Source organism: Melozone crissalis, unplaced genomic scaffold (genome assembly GCF_028551555.1).
Source record: "Melozone crissalis strain CALT ecotype California unplaced genomic scaffold, PUWL_Pcris_2 ptg000007l_1, whole genome shotgun sequence".
NCBI lineage: Eukaryota > Metazoa > Chordata > Aves > Passeriformes > Passerellidae > Melozone > Melozone crissalis.
In genome coordinates, this window is record NW_026535785.1 from 198,602 (window position 1) to 226,523 (window position 27,922).

The 27,922-nt window shown below is 40.9% G+C and overlaps 1 protein-coding gene and 1 non-coding gene across 3 annotated transcripts in view; both read right to left on the reverse strand.

Moving 5' to 3' along the window:
• AP1G1 (adaptor related protein complex 1 subunit gamma 1) overlaps positions 1 to 27,922 on the reverse strand; it is a 38,082-nt gene that overhangs the window by 5,235 nt on the left and 4,925 nt on the right. For both annotated transcript variants that reach the window (XM_054296143.1, XM_054296142.1), the window contains exons 2-22: positions 23,585 to 23,788; positions 19,163 to 19,287; positions 16,859 to 17,000; positions 15,563 to 15,659; positions 14,665 to 14,741; positions 12,403 to 12,498; positions 11,844 to 11,924; positions 11,501 to 11,599; positions 11,049 to 11,104; positions 10,520 to 10,633; positions 7,297 to 7,437; positions 6,946 to 7,000; positions 5,752 to 5,874; positions 5,359 to 5,448; positions 4,736 to 4,863; positions 4,062 to 4,166; positions 3,440 to 3,581; positions 2,731 to 2,857; positions 2,205 to 2,300; positions 1,810 to 1,970; positions 727 to 825 (exon numbers count right to left, since the gene is read on the reverse strand). In XM_054296143.1, the coding sequence (XP_054152118.1) occupies positions 727 to 825; positions 1,810 to 1,970; positions 2,205 to 2,300; positions 2,731 to 2,857; positions 3,440 to 3,581; positions 4,062 to 4,166; positions 4,736 to 4,863; positions 5,359 to 5,448; positions 5,752 to 5,874; positions 6,946 to 7,000; positions 7,297 to 7,437; positions 10,520 to 10,633; positions 11,049 to 11,104; positions 11,501 to 11,599; positions 11,844 to 11,924; positions 12,403 to 12,498; positions 14,665 to 14,741; positions 15,563 to 15,659; positions 16,859 to 17,000; positions 19,163 to 19,287; positions 23,585 to 23,785 (2,355 nt within the window). In that variant the 5' untranslated portion in view covers positions 23,786 to 23,788. The remainder of the gene's footprint in view (positions 1 to 726; positions 826 to 1,809; positions 1,971 to 2,204; positions 2,301 to 2,730; positions 2,858 to 3,439; positions 3,582 to 4,061; positions 4,167 to 4,735; positions 4,864 to 5,358; positions 5,449 to 5,751; positions 5,875 to 6,945; positions 7,001 to 7,296; positions 7,438 to 10,519; positions 10,634 to 11,048; positions 11,105 to 11,500; positions 11,600 to 11,843; positions 11,925 to 12,402; positions 12,499 to 14,664; positions 14,742 to 15,562; positions 15,660 to 16,858; positions 17,001 to 19,162; positions 19,288 to 23,584; positions 23,789 to 27,922) is intronic.
• Positions 9,027 to 9,113, reverse strand: LOC128932890 (small nucleolar RNA SNORD71). The gene has a single exon (XR_008482732.1). It is a non-coding gene; the product is annotated as a small nucleolar RNA SNORD71 (small nucleolar RNA).

A 27,922-nucleotide genomic window follows, 5' to 3' on the forward strand; every position in this document is an offset into this window, starting at 1 on the left:
TAGAGTCATTTAGGATCATAAGGCTGTTTCAAAGAAAGAAGTATGATCTCAATTTTATTTTTCTTTCTGATGCCATCTGAGCACTTGCAAACCCTCTTAAGGAGGCAATGTGGGCCACATCCCTCCCTCCCCTCAAGTCTGTTGTGTCCCAGTCTTGAAGCCTGTCTCTGAAGGCTGTAAAACAAATGGAATTACAATTACATCGCTCCTGAAGATTCTTTCCATCAACTATTTAAAACTACACTCATCACATTAAAAACAAATGAGACTACTTAACAGACAATTTTAAGAATATGGATCAAGCCGCTTTTTTGTGTAAAAATATTTCAATAACACCACCACAGACAGCAAGAACAAATGCTGAATATCTTTATGTGTCAAGATGCTTGCCTTCCAAACATCACTTTTACAACCCATAGAAATACTAGGTTAAATTCCTCTGGCCATTTGAAAACTTAACCACTGCAATGCAAGGCATGAATGACTTCAAGATAGCAAAGCTATTAAACTGTTTTAGCAGTATAACCAAATAGAAGACCAAACCTGTGTCCATAACCTCCTGTGTTTTTCATAACTTTTTCCTAACTCTAACTGAAGCGACTGCCATGAAAAACGTATCATTCACTACCATTACTCCCTACCTCTCATCAGAGATGCACCCCTGACTGGCATTAAATGCGTGATTACAAGACAGTATCTTCAACAATTCTTCTTGGAATCACTCACCTTCTGTGGATTCAGGACTTTAATGACCTGTGTGATGGTCCCAGAATTAAATGCAGGGATGACACTGCTGCTGGGAGACAGAAGCTGCAGCTGGAATGTCTGAAAACAGGGCAAAAAGAAAACAATTTGATGTGTAATCAAGTAAGAAGTGACTTGTTTGCACTGAAAGAAAGCAAGGAAAAGTTCGGTTTCTGACCCTGAATAATCAGTTCTTGAATTCCCTATCTTGTTGTTCTCTAAGAACAACACACTCACTGGCCCATCTGCTTTCTACGCAAGTGGGATCCAGGTAACGCAAATAACAGGAGCTGAGGAGTTACTGCAGTGTGCCAAGATCAGCAGCAATGCTTGCTTCCACGTGCTGCACTCGGATGAACGCTCAGTACACCTCTAACTTCAGGACTGTTCTTTCCCTGATTCCTTCCTACGGTAGGTGTAAAACCTACTTGAATCCAAGTTAGAGGAATGCTAGTCCCTAGAAGTGAACGGACTTTCCCAAATTTGGAGAGCATTCCAGTAGCATGCTGCTTCAATAGTCTGTTCTGCTATACACTAGGCAATATCAGTCACTCGCATTTTGTCCTGCAGCTGAGTGCAAGGGGAAAAAAATTCACTTCCTTAAATGAGGAATGCCATTAATCACCATATTGTGACTCATTTAAATTTTTATAAGCAACTAATAGCTTCAAAAGATTTTTTCTTTCATGTATTCATAGCCACAAAAAACACAGTATATTTCTTACAGATTAAGAATAAAGGGTATGATTAGTGTCTCCAAAATACTGATTTTGACCCAAATATTTTTTTTCCTGAGGTTTAGCCATTTTTCTAGAAAGCAGTGATTTCAAAACACAATTTTGTCCAAGCAGAGTGGTCCAATTTGATTAGAATCTGTGTTCTATTGCATTTACTACATGTACTTTCAGACTGGAAAGAGATGACCTAACTGTGCACTAAGAGAAACTTGGAATAGTTCTCAGCCTTGTTTACTTTGCAAGTTTCTATCTACATGAAAGCACCAATTAGGAAGTGTTTGCAACTGGCCCTTCAGCTTCTCACTGTAGCTGCCCTAAGTGGCTCTACCTTTGGTACTGCAGCTTGGAAAACAAAATCTGTCATCTCCAGCTCTGTGCTGTTGGAGGCCTGTATCGTGATTACAGTGACACTAGGGTTGGTGTTCGACCTCTCAAAGGTGAAGTCAATCTTCAGCCCATTCTTGTTGTAGGCAGTAATGGAGGGGATTCCTGTAGGAAACAAAAAAGCAGAAGACCTACAGAATCTGGAGAACATTCTCAACATCATAGTATGCACTTACTTGACCCCAGACTCTTCTGAAAATTAAACGCACCCCCATGTGCTCCAGTATCTATGGCACACTTTCAAATTGCCTCCCTTTAATTTTTTTTCTACTGTTCCTTGTTTCCTCTTCTAGTTAGGTGTTGAGGCACTTCAGGGAAAGGATTTACAATGTCCCTAACCTGCGGCAATATCATTGAAGAGAGGCTGAGTTGTAAGTCCATCGAGCAGGAACGGAGGCTGTGCTATCTGAGGTGCAGGGGCAGATACTGGAGAACCTACAAGAAATGTTGAAGGATTAATACTTTGCTGTCAAGAAATGAAGAGTAATTACTCCTTTGCCAAAGACCGACTGCTGCATTTTGTATTTCTTTACATGAAGCTCTATAAATCACCTGTGTTGTCATCCTCCCCTTCTTTGCTTTCATGAACTAGCAAGTATTCAAATGGAATTAATTCCTCACATCCCATAGTCTTCTCTGTAAAGGCTCACAGCATTCCCAGACTCAGGTGTGAAAATGCTCAAGTCTCACCAGCTAATCATGCAGAATCAACCTCTGACTTCATTCCCTAACTCTCACCTACTAATACGGATCTTGGTAGGAGTAAATGTAAACACTAGGACTTAAAAGACAATGAAGAAGTAGCCCACCCTCATCCCATCCCAGGGATGAGAATGTAGACATCTAAGAAATGCAGCCTGCTCACCTGTTAGGTTGAGGTCTCCCAGGAGGTCAAGCAGCTCCCCACCAGCAGTGGCTGGCTTGCTTGTAGGTGCAGTGGGAATTACAGGTGTTATATCACTTCCCCCCAACAAGTCCAATAAATCATTTGCCTAATGAGAGAGTGGATGTAATTCTTACATATATTCAATGTTCTGCTACTTTTCCTTGCAAATGCAGTGTGTTCTATTTGTTCTCAAACTGAAGACCACCAGAGCTGATGGCCAGTTAGAGGGGTTCTTAGTTTCACTATGATCCCATGCCCCACAAGAAATCTAGTTTCCATGTTTGAGGGACTGAAGAGATAGGGAATGACTGAGTTCAGGCACACTAAGTTTGGCACACTAAGTTTGGGGAATCACAAAATATTCTGAGCTGGAAGGGACCCACAAGAATCATCGAGTCCAACTCTAAAGTGAAGGGCCCATAAGGGGATCAAACACACAACCCTGGCATTATTAGCACCATAACCAACTGATACAATCCCACCCTGCTCCTCAGCCTACAATGACCTGTCCCACACACCTGTTCTGGACATTAGAGCCATCAGAGCAGAGCAATGATACAATCATTACCAGTCAGAAACAGCAAAGAAGCAGACAAGGGCGAGGGAGAAGGTGTCAGCTTGCTGCAGGCACAGGCTGGAACGTGGTCTGACAGGCAGTGGAAATTTATCCTGGCTCAGTTTCTGTTACCTGGTTAGCAGGCTGCAATCCAGAGGGTGGAGGTTTGGTTTCCAGTACTGCTGTCTCTGTCTCTCCATTGGTCTGTACAATCTCAGCAGGGCCATTTGTGGTGACTTTCTCCATTACTGGCATTCTCTCGAGCAGTGCTGGCCTGAAAGAAGCTGACATAGTTACACTGTGCCATCTTCCTGCATCCCAATCCAAATTCTTAGACATTCAAGAGCTGATATATCCAGGAGAACCTGCCTTTTCCCTTGAGCTCCAACACAGGGGAACTGCAAAACTGCGTGACAGTTTGAAGCAATCACTGGCATTCTGTGCCAGTGCAAATACACTAGTTGATAGCTAAAAGACAAACAAGCCCTCCTGTCTCCTGCTTCCCCCCAGCACCTGACAAGCTCAGGCACAAAGCAGGACAAATTCTTTGGCAGAGACAATCTCTGATCACAGAGCAGTAACACAGGATACATTAAATCCTTAAAACACTTGCTAACCCTGTAGAAGGGAAGGGATTCTAGTTCCTCTGTAACGTTAACAAAAATCACCAAAGTTCTCACAGCACACTGTCATCCACAGGAGATCAAAGCAGATAATGATCCTTTTCAAACACCAAATCTCTATCAGCACTTACCTCATGTGATCGTATTTCTTGAAAAGTGCATTATATTCCACAGCTCTCTGCTGCAGCTCCACATCAATGCTGCTGCCATAGATGGAAACTACCTTCTTAATGCGACTGTTGGGGGCAAGGGAAAACAAACACACCATGGAATTAGCAGCAATAAGCAAGGGATAAGCCTGTGTCATCCTGAAGATGATACTGAGTTTCTGTTCAACAGGAGTCCACCTCACTCATGTAAAACAGCAGTATCCACGTCTCATCCATATATGAACTGTCCCTTCACAAAAGCATCAGCAGGTGATTATTACACCACCTGAGGTATAGCACTAAAAAGCTCAACTACCCACACTGAGAAGTGACCAATAGGAAACAAGGCTATTTTTCTCTCCAGCATCCAAAAAAGGAACGAGAAAAAACAGTCCACTGAAACTAAGAAGTTTTCAAGAAACAGCAGAATGGATTAAGTTCCCACACAGCAGAGGGTACCCCTAGAGAAAACAGTACCCACAGCTGACATCTTCCACCCTGTGAGCAAAGGAGGACTGTAAAAGCCAACAAGTAAGATAATGACTCTTGTAAATCACAAAAGCAGAACATGTTCAAGGAATACTCCTACTGAAGACAGCTCACATTGGTATATTTGCAACAAAGCCCTGTGCAGTGTACCACCAAAAGGTACTCACTTGACAGTGCAGGTGAACCTTGTGGAAAGCTTCATGATGGCAGTGAGAGCATAGCCTCGTGTCACAGATGCAGACATATTAGATATCAGGACGCTTTCTAAAATATCAAGAACTTCATCCTCTGTTACCTGAAAAGGTACAGTGAGGTTAGGCTAAGACAGAGAGGAGCTTACAGCAAGCCTTCCAGACCATACTGTAAAAACCTGTCTCTTGCCTAATGGCCATGTCACACTCCTCTGCAACTCTGAGCCTGTAACATTATGTTCAGAGTGTGAGAGACATGCATCCAGGTGGAGATCTTATGGTAGGAGTTTTAAAATACAGTTCCTGTTTCACACATTGAAGAGCAGGTTTATCACTGAAATACATTAAGACCTTAGCAGATTTCTTTAAAATCAGTTGGCACTAAAACCACACCATTCTGCCAGCTGTAGCAACACTCCACACGTCCAGTATTTACACAGTCCATGCCTGCAGCAGGGGAGGGACATTTGTGACCAGGGTCCATTACCATCATGGACATCAGTGCTAGGGAACTGCTGAAAGCACTCCCTTCACCTAGCCAGCACCAAGTGGGTCCAGCCTCAGCCAGGTGTGCAGTTGCAACTCCTTCCAAGGTATACCTGTATTGGCTCCTCCTCTTCGCACTGACCGGACACCAGCAGATCTCCATACTCTCCTATGCACCAGGAGGCAACTTGTACCAGGGGTTGCTGTTGGAAGAAAAACCAGAGAAAGCTAAGAGATGCCTGCATGATAAATTAGACCATCCGCATTTCCAGAGGCAAGCTTAACCTTCCACAGCAGAAGAAAGAGGAATATCTGATTCAATCAAGAATTCCATAAGAGAATTGGAGAAACTAAAAAGAACATGAACTTATAGAAGACATGCCTGCTCAGCAGTCTCTCTCTTGGAGCCAGACAATGCGATGCTGGCATTCCCTGAGATGCTTAGTAAACATGCATAATTATTGTAGTACAACAAAGAAACTGAAGCCAGCTGTGTTTGGTTTTACCTGGGAGTAATCTCCAAGGATGGCTTTGTAGAGTCTCTGGACAGTGTAGGCATGCATCTCCACACTATTAGTTATTAACTGGATCAGATTGGGAACAGCATCATCACGAACATAACTTCCTGCCTGCAAGAACAATTGTTAGGTTTTACTATGGACCTTCTTAAGTAACACTCAGCAGGTGTGATATCCTTCACAAAACCACCTGATGCATCTGGAAATAAAAATCAACCCTTTCATCCATGAGCACTTTATGGTTGACTTTGAGCAACCTCAGCAGGGCAGAATTACAGGACAGTACATTTACCAACAAATGAAGCTATACTCAGAAAAATCCACAGTACAGATACCCTGAAACTGCAAGAGGATAGAGTGCAGAAATAAATACAACCTTATGAGTGGTTTATCTGGCAGACAAGAAAAGGCAATTACTCTACTGGAGAAAGTAATCTGAGAACAACTCTCACAGCCAACCTTCCAACAGAAATTAATTCTCACTTCAGACGAAACTACTTCTCTCTGTTTCAAGGTGAAAAAAGAGCATCCCAACCAGAGTTATTTTTTGCTGAACGTCTCAAATTTGAACACTCATACTGAAAAATCTCTTCTCACTCCTTTGTCTCACAGAACACACTGCCTGCCCAAGTTACCAAGATCTCTTCCCTCGGTTGCCAAAGCACTGCTCCAGTTCCACCTCAGCTGTGATGTTTATAGATAAATTCAAGTAGACAAAAGAGTAATAATTAAACCCAAAGAAGGTGAACTAGAAGGCTGTTGACACAGTTTCATTAACAAGTTTTGATAAACTCGGAGTAATTCCAAGAAATTCCTTCACCCCCTTTCTCTCTGCAAGTCATTCTAGGCTGCATTCACTCTCCTCTGAAAGGACTGTATATTGGAATCACACACTACAAGAGCTGTCCTTAGAAGCTAGTGTGATTACTGCAGTAGAAACACTGCTACACACTGTTACTCTTGTGTGTTTCTGAAATAGTACAGTTCTTCTAAAAAAACCCCAAAATACTGGGTGATCCAAGGCAGCCAGTCAGAAATATGACTATCATAAGTACACTTCCTCTATGTATTTTAGCATTTGTTATCTGCCAGCCTTTAGAAACATCTCCAACTTGATGGTAACTTCCTCCAGAATTAAGAAAATTTTATGTAGTCACACACAAGAGAGGCAATTTCACTTACCGTTGTTAAGACTCTCATAATTGTGTCTATGTGCCAGCGCTTGGAAGGAGCATATCTGACCAAATTAAGAAAACAAGTTAGAACAATAACTGCCAGTCTTCAACACCAGCAAGAAAACCAGCATCATCAGAACCCCCCCTTTCAGGTACTTCCTGGCCCACTGCTTGGTGAGGAAGGACACCAATACTGAGGGAGGGCTACAACTGACAAGCTACACATAAATCAGTGAACAGAGAAGAAATGAATCAACACATTCTCTCTTGGGAACAAGCAGGGAGAGAAACAACACAAAAGGTGTTCACAATGCCGAGGATGTACCAAAAATTATTAGCAAGTAAAACAACGCCATACTTTTCAGCTGCAAGAAATATTCCAGATGCACAGTCTGCCTTGAACTCTGGTTCACAAGAATCTAGGAAATACAGTAACTCCTTCATCATTCCACGGACATTGTTCCCATTAACAAGAGCGAAACTCAGTTCCATTGCACGCCTAGGGCAAGAAACAGAAAACCAATCAAGTAACTTCACCTAGTGAAGGAAGTAAAAAATCCGAAATCCAGCTACAAAAATGCAGTTAACTTTTAATTAAGAGGAGATCAATACCTACTAATCCTGTGAGAACAGCCCTTCACATTTAATGTGCAGTATTTTTTTTTGTTCATAGGCAGACAAATATCCACTCTCCAAAAAATTAAGGGGGAGTGGGGCTACGGGGTGCTCCAGAAACATCTATCCATATGTTAAAGATAGCTTAAGGGTAGTAATATCTTTCAGCAGCCAGAGTCCAACAGATTAAAGTCTAACTGTCCAAGTGTAATTAAATACTGGTCATTTCTGACACACAACTGTAACAATTAAAGCATGCCACAACAACTGTAACAATTAAAGCATGCCACAGCATATTTTCTCCACCTTCAGGGATCCAGAACAGACCTGTTTCCAATTCCATATATTAGAGATTCAAATACAGTAGAGATTTAAAATATTGAGAAGCTTTACTGTATCCAGCTGGATAAACTGGATACAGTAAAGTTTCTTATACTGTAGCATAAGACTTCTAGAACCCAAAGTTACCCTGGTATTGTCCATTCCTCCTCAACACAGACCTGCTGACACCACAACTAGTCAGAGTACTGGCTCCTTTCTATTCCTTTTTGTGCACATTGAGAGCTCAGAGGCTACTCCCAGACCCTTCTACTTGAAGCTTCTGTAGTTGACTTTAGCACAGGTCTCTCATTCTTCTGCCATATTTTTGAATGAAGACTACTAACTTCAGATGTGATTGATTTCTGCACAACTCTGCAACAGGTGTATTCAAATGCATTAAAACAGGCTTGCTAAATAACCCTGAGTGAATTTTAACATGGAGTTGGGCACACACTATTCTCAAAAATCTGAGAACATCCAGACAGCACTACTTCTCTACATTTTCCTAGTAATTATTGTAATAAGGATTTTTACAGAATGGTGAATTGTAAATGTGTTACTTTGCTTTTTACCCAGCGAGTACCCAGGGACTGAGAAAATAGAGAGATATTCAGAATTAGGTTGGAAATACCAAACTAAATTGCTAACTTTTAACATTTAAATCTATGTTTAGCTGATGACCTACACAATTATTAGAACTGTTTCCACCCTTCCAACTAGTTCCCAACTCCCTTACACCTGTCCCTACTGGGTTACAAGTTTTCCCTGTTTATGTTTAATATTTCAGTCACTTTATAGCAGATGCATCAATACTGCAGCTGTGCAGGAATACAATGTTGTCTTCATACCAGGCATTTATCTCAGCACATATTGCTTACCTTTAGTCATATTACATGTTTCATTTCTGTCACAAAGCTCTTAATCATGCAGTTTAATCAAATCAAGCAGAAAAAAAGGCTTTAATTAAATGGCAAAGCCATTCTGAATTATGCTACATGGACCAAATATGAACTGCACCAGTTACAAGATGATGAGCAGAAGCCATGCTTCAGATAACCAAAAGCAGATATCATGTCTTTCCCTCAAGTCCTTGAAGCTTGCTGCCTGGGGACTGTGACATATATCCAGTCAATATAATGCTTCAATGAAGACAGTGCATTGTCAGCAGCACGAGTGTCAGCATGGCAACATTGTGCTCTGCTGATGGATCACTCAAAGGCTTCATCCTCCAACAGCACTCAGACATGAAGCTCAGTTGTTTGTAGCCTACCTGTGTTTTCCTAGCAGGCGCCAATAAAATGTTTTTGTTGCCCTCTACCCAAAATCTAGGTAAGGCTCTGCTGTTCCACAACCGAGCCCCATGCTGCCTCTGACACCAAACTGCAATGGCAGCCTGGCTTGCTCAGCATTTAAGATAGAAATTTGTGGTTTGGGATAGATTGCAACCTTAAAGAGAGATTATATGATACCCAGTACATAGCAGTTAAAAGTAAGTTTCAGAAGCAAGACAAATCCAATTTTTTTCCTGTTTGACACACGTTAGTCTGAGAAGAGCTGTTAAAAAAATCTACATCTGATTCAAAGATGGTCATAAGTTTGAAGAATGACTATCAGAATGAGGATCTATGGTGTATCTAATCAATTTGAGTAGATGGAAAAGAAGAGGTTGAACAACTCTGAAGGTATATTCACATGATGAGTGCTCAGTGGAAGTCTGGCCTGTAGCAGAGATATTCTATGAAATGCAACAGGAAAAATGCTGCTGTCCCCAATACTGCATGCTGTATGCTGCACTGAGCCCAGACCTTTCTTAGCAACCCAGTTACAGAAAGAATAATGAGAAGGAGGAGAGCTCTGAAATAAAGAACAAGAAATCAAGAAGCTGAAAGACTCAGTTTAGAAGAGCAGCCTTCCACATATGCTGGGCATAGTACGACCAAACAGTTCAAGAATTTCCGTAAGTGACAGAAACAGGAGGGAGTTACTATCATGAGTAAAAGGAACATAACTGAAGTAATGAGAATAAACTGGAAGAAATTAAGACAGAGTACAAGATGAAATATTTCCTGTGGTGAGAAGTAAGGTTGCAAGCTTTCCCAATGCCCAGAGAAGCAGCAACACACTACTTAAATGACAAATGAACACCAAGAATGATAAAAGGATGTGGTATGTACACAAATTGTTTGAGCAATCAATTAAGTCTGAATTCTACTACTCCATATTACGTCTAAGAATACATTATTTGAATGACTTAACACTGCTCCAAGACAACATGGCACTGCCCGTTCATCTGGGAAAGAAAACCAACATGGAGCAAATCAGAATAGCTTTGATCATAATCATAATGCACAGAGGCTTTCCATCTTGCTGAGAGCACACAAATCTAATCTCCACTGATACTGCATTCTGGAAAAATTCAGGCAAACAGAATTCCCACCCCCCCCCCCGCCATGAATAGTAACAGCAGCTTTCCAAAGAAGGTGGATGATATATCTTCATTATCTTGTTTGAATTATGGAACCGTATTATACCTTCATAGTAGTCTCACTTACAGTTCCCCAGGATTATTGTCATTTTCCCCCTGCTCTGCTCACTTTCCACAGACTGTCAACCTCAAGAGTCTATTTCACTGATAATCTGATTACCTTTTAATGGAGACATCCAGATCCTTCAGGCAGTCCACAATGGTGCTTCGGTGTCGCTGCACTGCATTATGGTCTGTCTGCACAGTTTTCAACAATGATGTCAAAGCTACATATCTGCAAACAGGACATAAGGTCATCAGTAGCTGACAGAAGCCATTTAATTTGTATGCACAGACACTGTCCCCTTGCCCCAGACCTAGTCTTATCTTGCAACAGAATAGGATTCTCTTGCACTCGGTGATGAACAAAAACCCTGCAGGGGACTTCCTGACCTATCTTCACAGGCAAGCTACCACACTAAATTGTAACATGCCTCCAACTTATCAACTAAGAAGGGCAGGGCCACAGATAAGACTTGCATAGAGAAAAGAATGCACCAAGAAAAAAGCAAGCTCAACAGCCACACTAACCCCAAGAGCAGTGATCCCAACATGGTCTCCTGGAAAGCTTTACCTCAGCGTCATCTTTGTGTGATTGCTTCTCACATATTTTAAATTGGTGTTGTCAAAACACATTTTGTACAACTTACCTAATATTTTTGTCGTTGTTTAATAAGAAACGGCCTAGGATGTTAATGGCTAAGACCTGCAGAAAGAGTTAGGGAAGATCAATGATCTAAAAGGGCTGCTGGTTATCTTCATCATTTCACAATGACTTGAAAGGCAACATGTCAAAACTAGCATTGCGGTTCTTAGCCAAAAAGAGCTCTAGAAGCTGCCTAAGCAGAGGAAATGCTAAGGGATGCATCACAGGCTCTGGACACACACTCTGCAGGAAATTTTGCCTTTTCATTTTTATTTTAAGAAACCCAAACACCCTCTCTCCTCCAAAACAAGCACCTTTTCTGCAAAGGTTACAGACTTATCTAGAGTCAGATGCAGAACTGTGTTATGGTGAAACAAACTTGCTTCATGTCCCCCACACAAATTACTCTAATACAATCCTAGGAAAAAAACAAAGGCCATAGCAAAGGCAACTTACTCTCAGGCCGCTCTCAGATTTTATATCCATAATAGTCAGCACAGTTTCATAGAGAATGGCATTTCCCACATTTTTACTTGTTTCTGTATTAGTGGCAACCTGCAGGAAGGAAACAAAATAACTTCAATGCATTCAAAGCAGATCCCCTTTGTGCTGCTCTGCAGAACAGGCAGCGAAAGCAACCAACCCCTACAAAACAGCATCGCACTTGTAAATATTCATCTCTTTCAACAAAATTTCACTCAGCACAGCAAGCAGCTGTATCCTCACTAGTGCTGCAGAGCCTAAATTATTAAGAAACTACGAGAAAGTTTCAACCAATCATCAACCTTGCAGACCTTACCTGTGCAAGTATATCATTCATTGCTTCACTAGAATCATCATCATTTCTCCCTAAAATTCTTAGTAACCGCAGGATTCGTACCTATTTTATAAAACAAAGCAAAGAAAAGCTTGGATGGCAGTGTTTGACATAGGGTCGTAGTGGCAAAAAATCAAAAGAAGCTGCTGATTTCCACTCTTAAGCAAAATGCTTATGCCAGATAAGAACTTCATCAACAAAAACAGGCTTCGGCTGTGCTTATTTTCTTCCCACTAGCCAGAAATATTCAGAGTCCCCTCTCTAACAGGCACAGCCTTCCAAAATAAATACTTGCTGCTTCTTTCTTTTGTCACATAACATGATAAAGCACTACAACTGCTGGTTAAATGAAGGCAGGTGTCATCTGCCCTTACTGAAAGACACTAGGGCAGATGAACGGCATTTGCACAATCAGCTCAAAGGAAGACCAAAGAAGCCTTAAAATCAACACAGGTGTGGCAGTAACCACCTCATCACACGTAAGGCTCAAAACACAGTCCTAGAATTAAAGCTATCGGTTACTGTTTGCATCAGTTCTTACCTGCAAAAAGGGGTCACTGATCCCAGACACATCATGCTCTGGTGAATATCCAGACATGATAAGGTTCTTCAAAATACGAACTAATTGGGGAACAAGCTGTGAAGAAGAGAGTTGTCGTATTAGGGCACTGTTGTTTCCCTGACCCCAGCTTTGAAGCAAGGTCCAAGAACAAATCTTGTATTTGAAAGCAAGTCAGTCTCTGGATTCTTCCACAAAGTTCAACTTGCACACCTAGAGCTGATGCTGTATGAATACCTCCAGCTTGGCTAAGACACAACTAGAAACAGTTAAGCTGGGACCAGAGCACCATATTGTGTCTTCAAAGTAGTAAATCTACACCTGTGGTATAGTGTAAAAAGAAAATCAGCCTAGTTTCCCTGTCATCTCCTTTTGTTCCTACCTTTGCTCTTCAGGAACTACAAACTCCTCTGAAAACATGCATTTCATGAAACACACAAAATTAACCCTGAACTTCCTGTATCTGCCTTAAAGAGGAAACCGAAGGGCGCTGCAACATCTTCCCTCCGGACATAGTAACAGACAAGTGGAGCATTCCTGGAATCCTTATTCATGTTTGCTTTGCCTTCCAACATGCATGAATTATCAGGACTGAGGACAGAACAAAGGGAAACATTACAGCCATGGCGTTTGGTTGAGGGCCACCCACCCCCGCCCCCATCTTCTGGAGAACAAATTATACCCATGAAGACTATCAGCACTGCACTTGGACTGGGTAGCTCCTTGCAGCACAGAAAGCCTTTACAGCCTCTTACATACAGGCAGTTAATTGTCTATCCTGCTCCTTTCTGAGAATCACCCAAAGTTGCCCCATGATTCAGACAAAACACAAAGCCCAGGGCTACAAATTGCACAGGCACAAAAAAAAAAAAAATCTGTCAAGTATTCCTCAAATGAGGGAAGGCTTGAGGAAAGCAGGCTGATGTTCGCAGAAGGCCACAACTCCACAACTGAGATTGAGGGATGCCATGGATGTAGAGATTTAGTGACAAGACCGGCACACAAAGAGCATTAGACAAGTACAGATGATCTAAGCATGTGGCATCAATCACAACTGTGTCATTCAGAGGCACTGCCTCACAAGGCATAAACATCTACAGATTCAAGGCAAACATGCATCATCTAGAAAAATTAACTCTTACCTTTTCATTCTAACTCAGCAGGATTCCAAACAGACAAAAGGGACAAAACAGACGAAGCAAGCATTAGGGATAGGTCAATGTTATACCATTCACAGCATAACAACTACAAGAAATAGCTAGAAAGAATGCCCCAGTAACAAAATTTTGAGCACTCAGCTCTTCTCCCTTTTCCCATAGCTAGCACATTAACCAAGCAATTAGTAGCACGGATGGTACCTGCAAAATTAACCTCATCTGACTTTTTCTCCTGCTTTGACATTTACAACCAAGGCAAGGGAAGATGCATGCCAAAATGCTAAGATGCACCAAAGAATGTACAGTTTTAAATCCCTAACGATATAGACAAGGAAGAAAGTAAATGGGCATGCAAATAAACAAACACCTTTAAGACTTATCAGAGGAGCAAATGGCTTGCTCTGCTCTACCAGCTTTGTTCAATTTCTCCTTTTTGATCAAGAATTTAGAATGACAAGGCAATTTTCAGGTGCTCTTCTATCGGTAGTCTTTCACATGGCAATAATACAGCAAATTATAGCAACAACACAAGGAAGTCAGGAGGGTGATGGGAAGCAAACATTCCTAACCAGAGGAGGAAGAGTGACATTGACTCTCAAACCCCTAAATTAAAATGGAAAATTGTGTAGCATAGTATGCATCAGGCACGAGGTATCTATACAACTAGAATTTAGATTGGTGTTTTTGAACTGAGTACATATAACTGTTTGGCTGTGGTTAAGGCATTCAGGTGTTGGTATAAGCTTCAGTTTTTCATCTTACTCTCTATGCTTACTTCATTTGTGATTCCAGTGTCATCATGCAATTAGATAGAAGAAGTGAGGAAAAACCTAAGGGACCATCAAAGACAACTTTAAATCTAACTCTAGGATAAGTTACAGCACAATATTAAAAGACTGATTGTTTGTAACTTAACCACTCAGTGAAGGGGATTAGGCCTGGATACACATGAAATTCTCACATTTAATGATTAAAAAATTAATTTAGCAACCAGACAGTATCATTAAATTCTTCACCCAAACAGTTGTAATGATTTTACTAGAAGGCCATGAATATTAACTTTGCAATATTACCAGGTTACACTTACCTTTCTAAAGTGTGCAAGCATGTCTGGGCTTCTCTCACACATCTCTGTGAGGAGAACAACTGATGTGTGAAGAACACCTAAACGTGAGGGAGGGGGAAAAGAAAAATGTATCTCCATTTAACATCATTCCACTGGCTCCAGACATTTGATAAACATCACAAGAAAACAACAGGAAATCATTAAAAAAAGTTCTTGAATTCAACATATCATATCTTGCAGCTGTGTCCAAGGGAAAGCAGACAGCAATGTGCTCCTGTCTTAAAGCTGCAATTAAAGGCCAAGGCAGGAGATAAACTGGACTTGGTCTGCAGAAACTCGCATACTAAACATACAGTAATGGTCATAGCTGGGCTCCTGCCCTCTAAGGTCTCTTCTATATCCAATCCAATATGATTCAATACAAATGTAAGACTCCAGAAGGACAGCATGTGTTAACTGCATTGTGGGTGTCAAGTTCCTCACACCTCCTAATTTTCTCTTCTGATTTGGGTTGCCTAGCAGACCTTATGCCACCTTCCTCAGGAGGCCTCAGAACTCCATTTAAAGAAAGATTACACAAAAATAATATCTCCAAACCTAAGAAGCCACTTCCTTAGAGTCACGCTAGGCAGTGTACAGGATAAAAATCAAACGCTCCCATTTCACCCACTCTGAAGTGTATCAAAACACAATGAAAGAGTTCCTTTTGTCACCTATGCCATGTTAAAGTCCTGTTGACTAGCAGAGTCATACACATCTCTTCCTTCTAAATGACATTTGCATTCACCGTGTAGAAATGGAAAGAAACAAATCATACAAATACACCTCTGAAGTTCCCTCCAAACAAAAGGCTTAGGTAGCAAGTGCACTATCCTCTAGAGAATGGCCTAGCCTTGCTAAGTGCAGTCTCAGCTATTACCGTGGTTCTTCTCGTTCAGCAAGTTTTTGGTGGCTGGCAGGAACATCTCCATAAGTTCAGGCACCTTTCTGATGACATGAACAGCGCACAGTGCTGCCTGGATCGGAAAGACACTTTTTACTACACACTGCAAAGGTAAGAATACCTGTTTTGGGAATATCTAGCACAGTGGGAACTATAACAATCTTCATGACAAACAAAAGCCTGGCACATTTTTCCATCTTTCTATTACAACTGTTACTCAACAGCATTCCTGAAAAGAGTTCAATAAACAGGGAGCACTGAACTACAAACTGATACTCCCCTAGTAATGGTTCATTTTTACATTATTCACACAAGAAGTGTTATTATTTGCAAAGCAGCTCAGCCTTTAATAGGGCTACTTCAGCCTGTCTTCCTCTTGCTGGGAAGGAGATAATGCATTGGAAAAAAATAATTAAACTTACTGTAAAATTATGGCTTATTTACTTTCCCTCCTTCCCCAAAAAACAACTTCCTCCTGCAGGTGATGGGTACTATGAGAAACAAAACTACATTTCCAGGGTTTTTTGAAAAAACATGTGCCTATTTCTTCTAGGCTGGAGAAGCAACAGGAGACACTAGTCCCTGCAACTGCCTGAAAATCAAGTGCCTCTTTCCAGAACACAGCAAGACCTCTTGGCATTGCCTTCTCTCCAAACTCTCTAGATCTAGCACTAGACAAAGAAGTAACAATGCATCTCTTCCTAAATCTTAGTGCTTCACACTCTCACCAAGGCTTATCAATAAATAAACGTAAAAGAATAGGGGCAATCACACTTTGCTGATGCTATGGCACATTTGCTACATAAATTAGACAATTTATAAGTGTTTGTCCATTTCAACCCCTCTCGTTCTCATACTACTGTTACCATCATCAACAGAAGACATCAAATAGGTGCAAATATTCTGATACCAGCCTGCACTGTTAATAACGAGGGTCTTCTCTTATCTGAGAAGATAAATCAAACTGGCGACCAGAATTTTGAGGCTAATGTCCATGAGGGGGCAGGCGTTCACATTACCACCAATAACATTATGGGAGAAGAGGGCAAAAACAGAAGCAACTGCCTCACCAACTGGGTGTTTGCTTATCTTTTAGAGGCTTACATACAATCCTGCTATTAACAGACAGGGAGTTTTAAGCTCTGTCTTGCACACTGGGAAAATATTCACTCAGCATGATCTCAGTCATCTAGTATTCCAGATATTAACAAGGTGTTCAATCAATCTTGCCTTTTAATCCATAACAAAGTATTCAAAAGTTTCCTGAAGTACCTTCTTCCTAAGATAGGAATTGGAAGTTTTGAGGAGCTTTTCCACCTCTCCTGCAAGGTCTCTGCACATTTCTGAAGAGCCCATGCAGCCAAGAGTACAAAGTGCCAGCCCCTGCACATACTGCGTGCTGTGATTAAGGTCACTGCAAAGGAGAACAAAAAAAGTCAATCAGCATGCACACACAGAAATTAACACACAAAAAAAAGGGCATCTACAGCTAGAGTCATCTATCCAGCAACACACGGCCCGAAAGAACTTTCTGGATTCACAGCTCTGTGGGAGCACAACTTGGGATCAATGGAAGCTTTGAGTGCATGTACCGCAGGGTTTGCTACTCATTCTACTTAGAATCCTCAATTAAAAAGATAAAAATACTTGGTTTAACTATCAGGTTGACCTGTCAGGGTATCCAGGGATTGAGCTGAGAAGAGGGAAGACTATACAGAATTCCATTTAATATGGTTTTAGCTTTGGAACTTGCATGCAAAGTACAGAGCAGCAGTGACACTGTGGGCTGTCCCAGTTTAAATATGCTCTACAACAGGCTTTAGCTTCTGCATTTACAAACCAAACAGTATGGAAAAATCTGTGCAAAAGTATTCTCTCTCCTGACTGAAAACCACAAACCCCACCATTCACATACCTTGAAAATAATTCATACAAGAATTCTGTTTAGCAATTTTTCCTATTCATATGCCTAAGGAAGTTGTGAAAAGTGGTCACTACGAAGCTAAACTACCTAACAGGAGATGCTATTCATAAGGCTAGCTACAACATCACACTAAGCACAAGATAACATAGCTTCTATATGGCAATCCCAACAGCCTTGAAAATCAAATTCTACACCACTTTTCCATCTGTGTCTGGTACTAAGGTTGCCACACCACCCAGGATTCAATGCTGAAGAAAGTAAAAAATACAGTTTGTGGTCTGGGAGGCAACAAGAGGTGGGGACTGCAAGATGGAAGAGCTGGGGAAAGAAGCTGAATCAAACATGCAAGAGGTGCCGAATGCAAAGACAGTATTCTAGTTGTAACATGAAGCAGTTATGGCAACATGCATATGAAGGAACAGGTAGCACATGCTATTAAATAGGTTGGTTTTTTGTTTCCTTCCTTTAACAATTTTTTGGCAGCTATGTAAAGCTGTGTGTATCACAAGTACAGGCTTCAAGAGGTTGCTTTCCTTTTCGTCTCAAAAACCTGGGTCTTGCTATGAAACACGAAAAACAATGCCATAAATAAATCCCTTAATGTCTAGATAAAAGCAAGACACAATGGCAGATACAGAAGCTGAAGGAGAAAGCAATATACAACCCAGAAGATGGTGGGAAGCTGTCCACCATTTTTGCTCAGCTTCCATCAGACCCATTTCCAGTTCAAACTCATTACACCCTTACGAAATTCACTGCAGCGTAAACAATCAACGGAGGTGTTAACCTTCACCCTGGTTCAAAGGGAAGCACCTCACAGGTATAGCACTTCAATGAAAGATCTTTAGACCAAAATCTTGTCTCCTGGATGCTAGGTTCAAAGTTAGCAGATTCTCAGGCCCACAGTTTTGTCAGGTTTCTTTTAAAGCACTTTGAGGCCACAGTCTAATTGAAGATCAATACTTTACTTGCTAATATCTGAGAGACTAAAGTGCTAATAATACATACATAAGTATGTATTACATACATAAGTACATAATAATAAAAACCGGTACACCACACACAACCTTTGGGTAGGTCAACCAGAACCCAGCTGTTCCATACCTGCTCCAATCCATCTTGAAAACACACTCATCGTCACCCACTAAACTATGATGTAAGAAAGTCCCACTTTAACATTGCTTTGCTGAGAGAAGTATTAAAAAAATAGTCATTCCCATCCCCTCTTGTCTGATTTCAGCAAAATGACAGCGCATCCCAAGCTGCTGCCTTGCTTCCAATGAAAACCATTTGTCAGGACCATTAGATTTTAAAAAGAAAGCAAGATACATAGCCTTGTTCCTTGACAACTCTTCAGAGTTTGTCAGCAGAAGCAAACAAACACACAGGACATGTGTTGCTTGCTACATATGCCTCTTCAAAACTAATGCAATTTTATATTCTGTTCCCACTAAAGAAGCTATACAGGATGGCCCAATACAGAGCACTACAACGACAGCCTTATTATGGTCAACAGCACACAACAATTTCAAGGCACCAGTTTTCTAACACAAAGGAAAAACCCTAAAGTACTCTTAAGTATCACTGTCAGAAGGATACTTTCCAATACTGAAACCTCAAATCATTGTTTGATGGAGAGGTGGTACCCTTACTTCTTTATGCAATTGGTCATAAGAAGATGAACATCCTGTCTCTCATCCAGCAGCAACATGGCACCTAAATACCCAATGCGCTTGTCTGTGAATTTCTGAGATGCGATAAGCTTGAGGCACTCCAACTGGAAAAAAAGGAAAAAAAGAAGAAAAAAAATACATAATTAGCTTGAAAACTACTTCTTAGCTAGAGAAGAAACAGTTTGAATTTTGATGTGTAGTAGCGTATGTATCTCAGAATGCACTTTTAAAGGTGTATTTCGTTTTCATTTTGGTGATGTGGAAAACCAAGAAAGATTAAGTGGCCTGGCTAAAGTTCCAACAAAGCCAGCAGGAAGGTCATTAGCAGCTCCAGTGCCTTGAAGTGGTCAGACACTGTTGGTCCTCCGTGACCTCAGATATACCAGATATGTTGGTTAATGTCAGATCACAAAAGTAAATGATAGCACATTGATAGAGAGGAATAGCACACTGATAGAGAGGAAGGATACATCAGTAAACACAAAATAATAAAGATCTGGAAATCTAGATCAAGTGTCATGTTTGATATGCACGTGAAATTTTTTAACTAAACTTAAAAGGTTCAATTTACCTACTAGGAAGAGGATCAATGCTCTGTAAGCTGCCAAAACAAGGACATGTAGTGACAGGACAAGAGATCATTACTTCAAATGGAAAAAGGGGCAAGTTTAGGTTCAATACTAGGAAGAAATTCTTGGCAGTGAGCACGGTGAGGCCCTGGCACAGGCTGCCCAGAGAAGCTGTGCCTGCTCCTGGATCACTGGAAGTGTTCAAGGCTAGGCTGAACTGGGCTTGAAGACACCTCGACTAGCAGGTGTCCCTGCCCACGGCAGTTAGAGCTAGATGACCTTTCAACACAAACCATTATAGGAGTCTATGACTCTAAAATCAGGTTGTGTTTATTGTGATCTGTAACTAACTCTCTATCTAGGCAAAAAGTAGATTGTCAGAGATAGTTATGTTTTCGCACACCTCTGTAATCTCTGGAACACCAGAAGTTTACCAAAAATCACGTGCATTCCAGCCACTACAAGTTTCCCCTTCCCCCTGTAGAAATGGCAACTGTGGTCAATAGCACAAAAGAGATTCCCAAGACAACATACATAGTTTTCACCTGCACTCTGCTAATTTAAAATTTAACTGCCAGCTCATTTTTACATCTGACACTTTGAAAAGCAAATACCATCCACCACAGACATATTCTGACATTACAATGCACTAAAATAGCTTTCTGTAACAGATAACTAATCAATTATAATCCATGTCTACTTTCCTGACAGGGAAGTAGAGTTCTATCCCTCACAAACTATTTCTGTAAGTCTGCTTTACTAGCTGAGGCAGCAAATAAGCACGCACAATAGGTCTGAGGAGGGGTCAGACAGAGCTGGCAACAGATCCATAGCAAAGGGGGCACACAGAGGCAAAGATATGAGGTGTCAGGAAAAGGGATTCATGTCTTCAGCTAGACAGTAGTTTGAACAGGGCAAGACACAGGTGAGATGCAAGAAACACACACATCAACAGGAGTAAAGTTGCACAGTATATTGGTAAGAAAATTAAAGGTGAAGTGCCAGAGAAAAAGTGCTATGGCCTAGTCCCCATCCTGCAGGTTCTCATGACCATGTGGCATTAGAACACACACTCAGCCGCTGACATTGCTATCATATGCAAAAGCCCAGCTAGTGCAAAGATGACAAATCAGGAAGAAAAGGCTTGAAAGAAATTGAGTTCAGTCTGCAAGACTAAACAGGATGAAAACCTCGAATAAACACCTCTGAACAATAAGACCAGCTCTCTGCAAAGATAACTGCATTTGCCCAAATGCCTGAGATCAGCCACAGATAACATACAAAACACTAGATATCAAGCTCTCATGTTTCCAGTGCTTTCTGTAAGAGAATAATGCACCTCTGAAACAACCTTCTTTCCTGGGTTTACAAGATACTTATACAATCCTCCGCAAAAACGCAACATAAAATTGATGACACCTAAGCTACAGAGTAAGAGCCAATGAAGGCAGAAGATGAATGACTGAGGAACAGCATAAGAAAACTGATGACTGCAACAGATACTCTAAGATACATTTCTAGTACTTTTGAATTTTAAATATATTAGTGAAATTTACCCCATGAAAGGCTGATGAGTACTTGCTTCACTTGTATAGAAGCACATGCAAACTACATTAATGCACAGCAATACTAAGAAACATGATCAGCTGAAGCTCTTACCAGGTGTAATTAGTGGAAAAAAATCTTGATACTGTTAAATCCATTTCATTCAAAGGAACAATTAAAATCTGCTACATCACCACTGTAACAGATACTACTGGCATGTAACCGGACTACAACTGACCCAACTTTTACTGACATAGGCACTCTTCTAACTGCAATTTTTTTTCAAATAGAAACAATGACAATAATAAAGTTATCTGAGCATTTGTCCAGGCTGTCCAACTACTTCCGAACTTGCACAAACAGCCTTTGCACATGCTCAGGAGACAGCAAGCCATCCAGTGCATATCAGCATGCACCGGCTAAATACAGTGCTCATTCTCATACTTGTGTACAAGATATCCCAGGTCAAAGTTGTGGACCCTGGGTTGGATAGAAGTAGACAAACCACTCACTCCTGGTTACCCAGACTGTTAGCTGCCCACTGCTTACAGCTTTAAGAGAGACTGTAACACCACTTGTGGTTCTCCTGGTTTTTTTTGCAAAACTTCTTTCCTGCATATTTATCCCATCACTCTCAGAAGATTACTGTCTACATTGCAGGACTGTCTATCTGCAAGACTCCACTGTTGGTAGAGCCTGTGTGCTCAACAGGTCCCCAGCTCACACAAACTGTACTCCTATACAACAGTAGCACCTTGAACAACTCCCTCCAGTGATAAGCGTTAAGGACATGCAAAGTTCTCCAACTCACTCTCTTGCAGAATACTTGTTAAAACCCTTTTCAGCACTGGGCTCTCATGAAAATGCAACTGATAAACTACAAGAGAACCAAGGGCATTGAATGAAGTACTCTGTTCTCCAAATAGTCAGAATAGATGCTTCTTTTCAAGATGTAGCAAGCCTGGCAATAAGATACCGAACAATCTGCTTTAGCCTTCTTTCACTAACAGTGAATTTACCATTACTAACCAAAGCAGAAACTGCAAATTGCTGCTTTAGTTAGTAATGGTAAATTAGTAAATTTACTTAGTAATGGTAAATTAAATCATTAAACTAAATGGCAAATTATAATCTTCCTTTGATGGGATTAAATACTTGAGCAACAAGATAGAAGAATGAAATTTTGCTCTTAACATAGCCAAACGTTGAAATTCTAGATGACACTTTTGTAACACTTTTCATTATTCTTAAGGCCCCAAGATAATTAATTTTTGTGACAGGAAGTTTCTCCCTTGGACCAGAGAGCCCAGCTATGAAAAATGTTAAGAACAGAATAATACACAACTTAACTTGCTCTTATTAAAAACTCTTTATCCTGAGAGAATAATCCAATAATATACAAGTAAAATGAGGCACTTGATATGCTACAGCAGAGCCTAAACTCACTAATCCTAACTATCTGCGATTTGATTTCACTGATTTGAGCTTACTGTTTCAGTGAGACATATTAGGACTGGTAAATTCAATCACAAATGGACAGACACACAAGACATGAAGCTACATGAAGGGATAATTTGACTGATTTAAGCTTTATTGAAGACCTAGGTTAGATTACTACTAACAGGACACTTACTGACTTCTAAGCAAAACAATGCCCCAAAGACTAAACAAAGCTAACCTGAGGGACACCTTGTAGATCAAGAGCCTCCATCTTCCTAGCTCCTTTTCCTAAAATTTCTGTCAAAAACAGCACATCAAAAATAATCCAAGAGATGCAAAACTCACACCTGCATTCTCCATGTCACCTGACTAAGACGGGGATAAGGAACACAAGTTTCTGATTGCCAGGAACAGACCAGCTCTTTTCTGTCTCAAATACATTACTTTATATGGAGAAGGGCATAGAACCTCCTTTGAACTATGTAGTATTTTTCAGAGACAGAACTCCAAAGTGCTATTTTGATCCAATCTAAAAACATCCCTATGTCTTGGACTGTGGTTTAAGCACTACTGCTCTGCAGAAACGTGGATGGTGAGGAGGAGATAGTATGGCGAAAGCAGACTAACCTCAAGTTTCAAAACAAAATAAGTAAGCCCCAAACAGCAAATATCACTAATGAAGTCTAAACTAACTAACACAGGTTCAGAACATACGTGAAAACAGACCTCAAAACACCCCAAAGGTGTGAAGAAGAACTGCGCCTAGGAATGCTCTGATCAAGTTAATGAGCCCAAAACACAGAAGACAGACTGGCTTATGCACAGAAGGCACTAAATTTTAACCTACCTGGCCAAAATGTGCAGGATATCCCAGCATGTGCATATACAGCAGCTTTGCCACGTTTCTGCATCGGTATGTGTTATCTTCCTCTCGGAAGGATGACCGGATAGCAGCACATTCTTTTTGGATCATCTCACGCTCTTCTGCCTGGGTTCTTGCTGTCCGGATGGTCCGGATCAACTCCCGCAGTCTGATGGGGGCTGGCATCCTCTGAGAGAAGAAAGAGGACTGTAAAACTTTTACTGTCTCTAAAGGTTTCATAATGGTCTCACACTTCCATGTATTCTTTTTTCTTTCTTACTCTACAGCTATGTAAGTAAAAGAATGAAGAAAACGTAGGCTACTTCAGTAGCATGGCTAAGAGTAAACTCAAGAACCCGAGGACTTCACTGTACCTTACACCTGCTCTTCCAGAACCTTAGAAATGGGAATTACTCCAATTTGAGCCAGCTGTCAAATGAACATAGCATGATTCCCCACCTGAAACAGGCAGAAACAGCACTCTGCAAGGTACTCTCATATTCACATCATTTGCCTCTCTCCAGAAAAGCCAGGCTCCAAACAAAAATGATCCCAGAATCATGACAACTTGGGACAGAAATCCGATACAAAACACACCTCTGTTTAACAACTTGCACAAGATTTCATCTAAGTGGCCATTTCAGATGGCCACGCTTCAAAAAACCTGCTAACTTGCGCCATACACACTTCCTTCTTAGAAGTGTGGAAGTCAGCAGAAAAGCAAATGGAAGCACAATCTTAGGTGTGTGGATATTTCAGAGAATCCTGCTTCAAACAGAAATAATCAGGTTTACATCATCCTTCTATTACACCCAATTAGAATAACCCTTTGTGAAACAAACAAGCCTGTGACATTACTGTCTGGCAGTATGGGTGTGAAAGGTGTATACACGAACAGAGAGTTGTTTCACCTCATCAGATGGAATACCGACGGAGTCATCTGACCCACAGAGCAATTTAGTCTGCCAAATTCCTGTTAAGAGGAAAGCGGCTATCAAACAGAATCCAAACTTTAGGATTTATGTTCAACAGTTGAACTTTTTAGTTCATGTTCACCAAAGCAGACTTCTGACTTTTGGGGAGCTCAGACTATATAAACATCTTTACAGCCTTCTTTCATCCATGCCAGCGTTTGAACAGAACCGAGCCCTTCTGATAAGGTTTCAGACCAACTTGTAAGAAGTTGCCATGTCAGTCTGCTAGAGATTTTGTCTGGGTCACCATTCCCTCTGAATACTGTGTCATACAGTTTAAGCATTGCCATATAAGAAAAGATGTGCATTCGGGTGCTGCACTTAACTGGCTTACATGATGCCACCGAACAGAAAGGCTGGAACACAGAGCTAACGGGATTTCTTTGCTTGCGGAAAAGTAGAGAGAGATGCATGTACAAGTAAAAAGGTGGCCTTACAGTAAGCCAGACAAAGGCAGCTCTGAGTCTTGATTACAAACTCATACATACACTAGGCCTGTTCAGCCAAACCATGTAGACTCCTCATATTTAAGTTTCTCATCTTCATATTTAAAAAGCTTGAATTTATAGAGACACAAAGCATTCAGTTTTGAAAGTGGAAGAGTAGAGATATTCTTCCTGCATAAGGAAACTTTGTCCCAGAATGCTGACATGTGTAGGATCAAGACTACTGGACACATTAATCCTTACTCTTGTCTTGTCTCTCCATGTCAATTCACAACACTTCCTCACATTAGTGTGATATGAATAAATTAACGGTTGCTATGCACTCATGCTGCACTAACAGGCATAACAGAAATAGTCAGGGAAAAGTAAGAAATCCATCTCCAGAACAAGCCCTTCCATGACCACTACCTTTGCTGCCATGCCCTCATGTAATACAGCTCTACATCCTTTCTCAAGGGGAACAAAAACGATATGCTGCATGTAGCACTTAAGGGGTAGATGTCATATTGATGTATTTAAAAAAATGCCTTATATTTTTTTGCCTATTATTTTCCTGAAAATTGGTAACATTCCGTGGAGTTCTGATTGCAGCACAGTGCTCAGTTTGTGTTTTTCACAACAGTATCATAAATGCAAAAATCTCTTTCCTGGGTGGCAACTGTCCATGTTAAGTGCTGAATTTTTAAGCCTAGACTCATCTACTACACACACATACCACATAGTTCTAAACTGATCTCAATAAGCCACATTCTTGTTGGAAAATTGAGCAGAAGTCACAAAGATAAAAGTGCTACTACAGAAATATTCCTCTGCAGCCCATAGGCAATAATTTCATAATCACTAAGATCCCTCACGTGCAGGCTCATGCTGAAAAAGGCGAGTCCAGTCCTTGCACTGTGTACACACTGGCACTCCAGGCACAGTGCACCAACCTGCGCATGCAAAAAGCAGCTTTGCCCCCTCTGTCCCGAGAGCAGGCCCCAGACACACCAGCCTGGCTCGTGCACAGACAGGCAGCAGGGACAGCATGCGGCTTTGGGAGACCTCCCATGGTCTGGAAAAGAGTTGAAAGCCTCACTCCAGCATGAATCCACACTGATGCTATGGCTCTGCACCCTAACTAAGCTTATCTACAACATTGCTGCTCCTGACAAGAAAAGCAGTGGCTACTACTAGTCTAGCTACAACCATACAATCAATTACAACCATGACTGACTCCTTTATTTTGAAGGAAGTGTTCTTTACAAAGTTTTTGAAACGCTAACACATAACCTGCAAACAAACTGAGGTTTGCCAACAAATTGTTTAGATACCACAAAAGCTGTTTTGTGCTCACTCTATATCTGAAGGTTTATAAACTGCTGAACACTGATATCTGCAGCCTGTGACTTGTACAAGCCCACTCCTTTCCTTGCCAGTGGACCAAAAACTTTCTGTAGGGATGCCCATGGAAGGCTTCAGCATCTTAAGCTTGGCCCTGGACAGCAGAAAATAAAAGGAAATACTGCCTAAATAGTTCTGGTCGAGGGAAAAACAGAATTCAACAATGTTACTATATATGTGAAGTACAGCTTTTTATGAATACTTTTTTTTTCATCCTTTTCCAGTGTTTAGGCAGAACTTCCTGTCTCAGCAAAAGGCAGGTACAATGACGACAAGCTGAAGATCTAACATCATTCATATACTGAAAAAAGTGAATAGTCAGTATTTACAAATACCCTTGCATAAATAAAGAATTAGCAAGGCACATTGTAAAGATTATTTTTTCTCCTCACTTCACAATCACAGGAAAGCAAGCAGAACCAGCACTTCAGAAAGCAAGGATTGATGAGTAAGACCCAAAATACAATTTCTGAGGCTTCCTGCTGTTCTCACTTGTGTAACAGCTAACACAGTTGCACGGACAGTCTAACCCGAAGGACTAAGAGCAACTGTATCTCACAAACACACACTCCCTGCCTGATGAGAACAGAAAAACGTAGACCTGCTCTGATGGAGGATTACAAAAGGACAAAAGACAGGGCTGTGATTTATTTTCCAATATCCAGAAAAGGGACTTCTAGCCTTGTGCTGCAACTACATACTTTTTTTTTAGTCAATATCAAATCATCCAGCTTTTAATGTACCTTTGAATCCATATCATACAAAAGGTTTTGTACCCATCCATGTAAAACAGCATCTTCCCCTCACAAATCACCCTACATGTTTATCCTTGAAGCTTGAGCTCCTCTTATGTACACTCGTCCAGTATTTCAATACGAGGTAATTCCCATGCAATGCAGCACATTGTTTTTTTCCCCTCCACAAGAAAATGTTCTCTTAACATCAAAAATTCTTGCATCAGGTACCTGTTCTTTGCCTTCAGTGACTTTAACATTCTTCTGCATGCTAATACATTGGAAATCTCATCACAGTTTTGAGTTTCAGACATTTCAAGTGTGCGTAAGCAGCAGTTACTGCAGATGAGAAGAAACTTTGGACATGAGAACACTTATATTCAGAAGCATTACAGAAAAGATTAACATTTACCTAGTCTCAGCAATTTCTAAGCCTATTACAATGCCAACAGACCTCTACTGCAACAATGGAAGGATAACTATATCATCTAGCAACAGCAGACAGTGGAGCTTCCCTTTAGCTGGTGCCTAAGTGCTTCTTAGAACTTCCTTCAAAGTAGCAAATCTTGTTCTTCTGGATTAGTTAACATTTTTCACCAGTACAGACACATTCTTTTACTCTTTGCACATCAACATAAATGACAAGGCAGTTTGTAGAAGTTGCTACCTATTTCCTCCTTGTGTTGAAAACAGGAGTTTCCTTCAGCCATTTCTTTGCCAAGTACAAGCTCCAAAAATCAGAGATGATTTCTGAATACTTGAAAAGAGCCTACTAGTTAATATTTA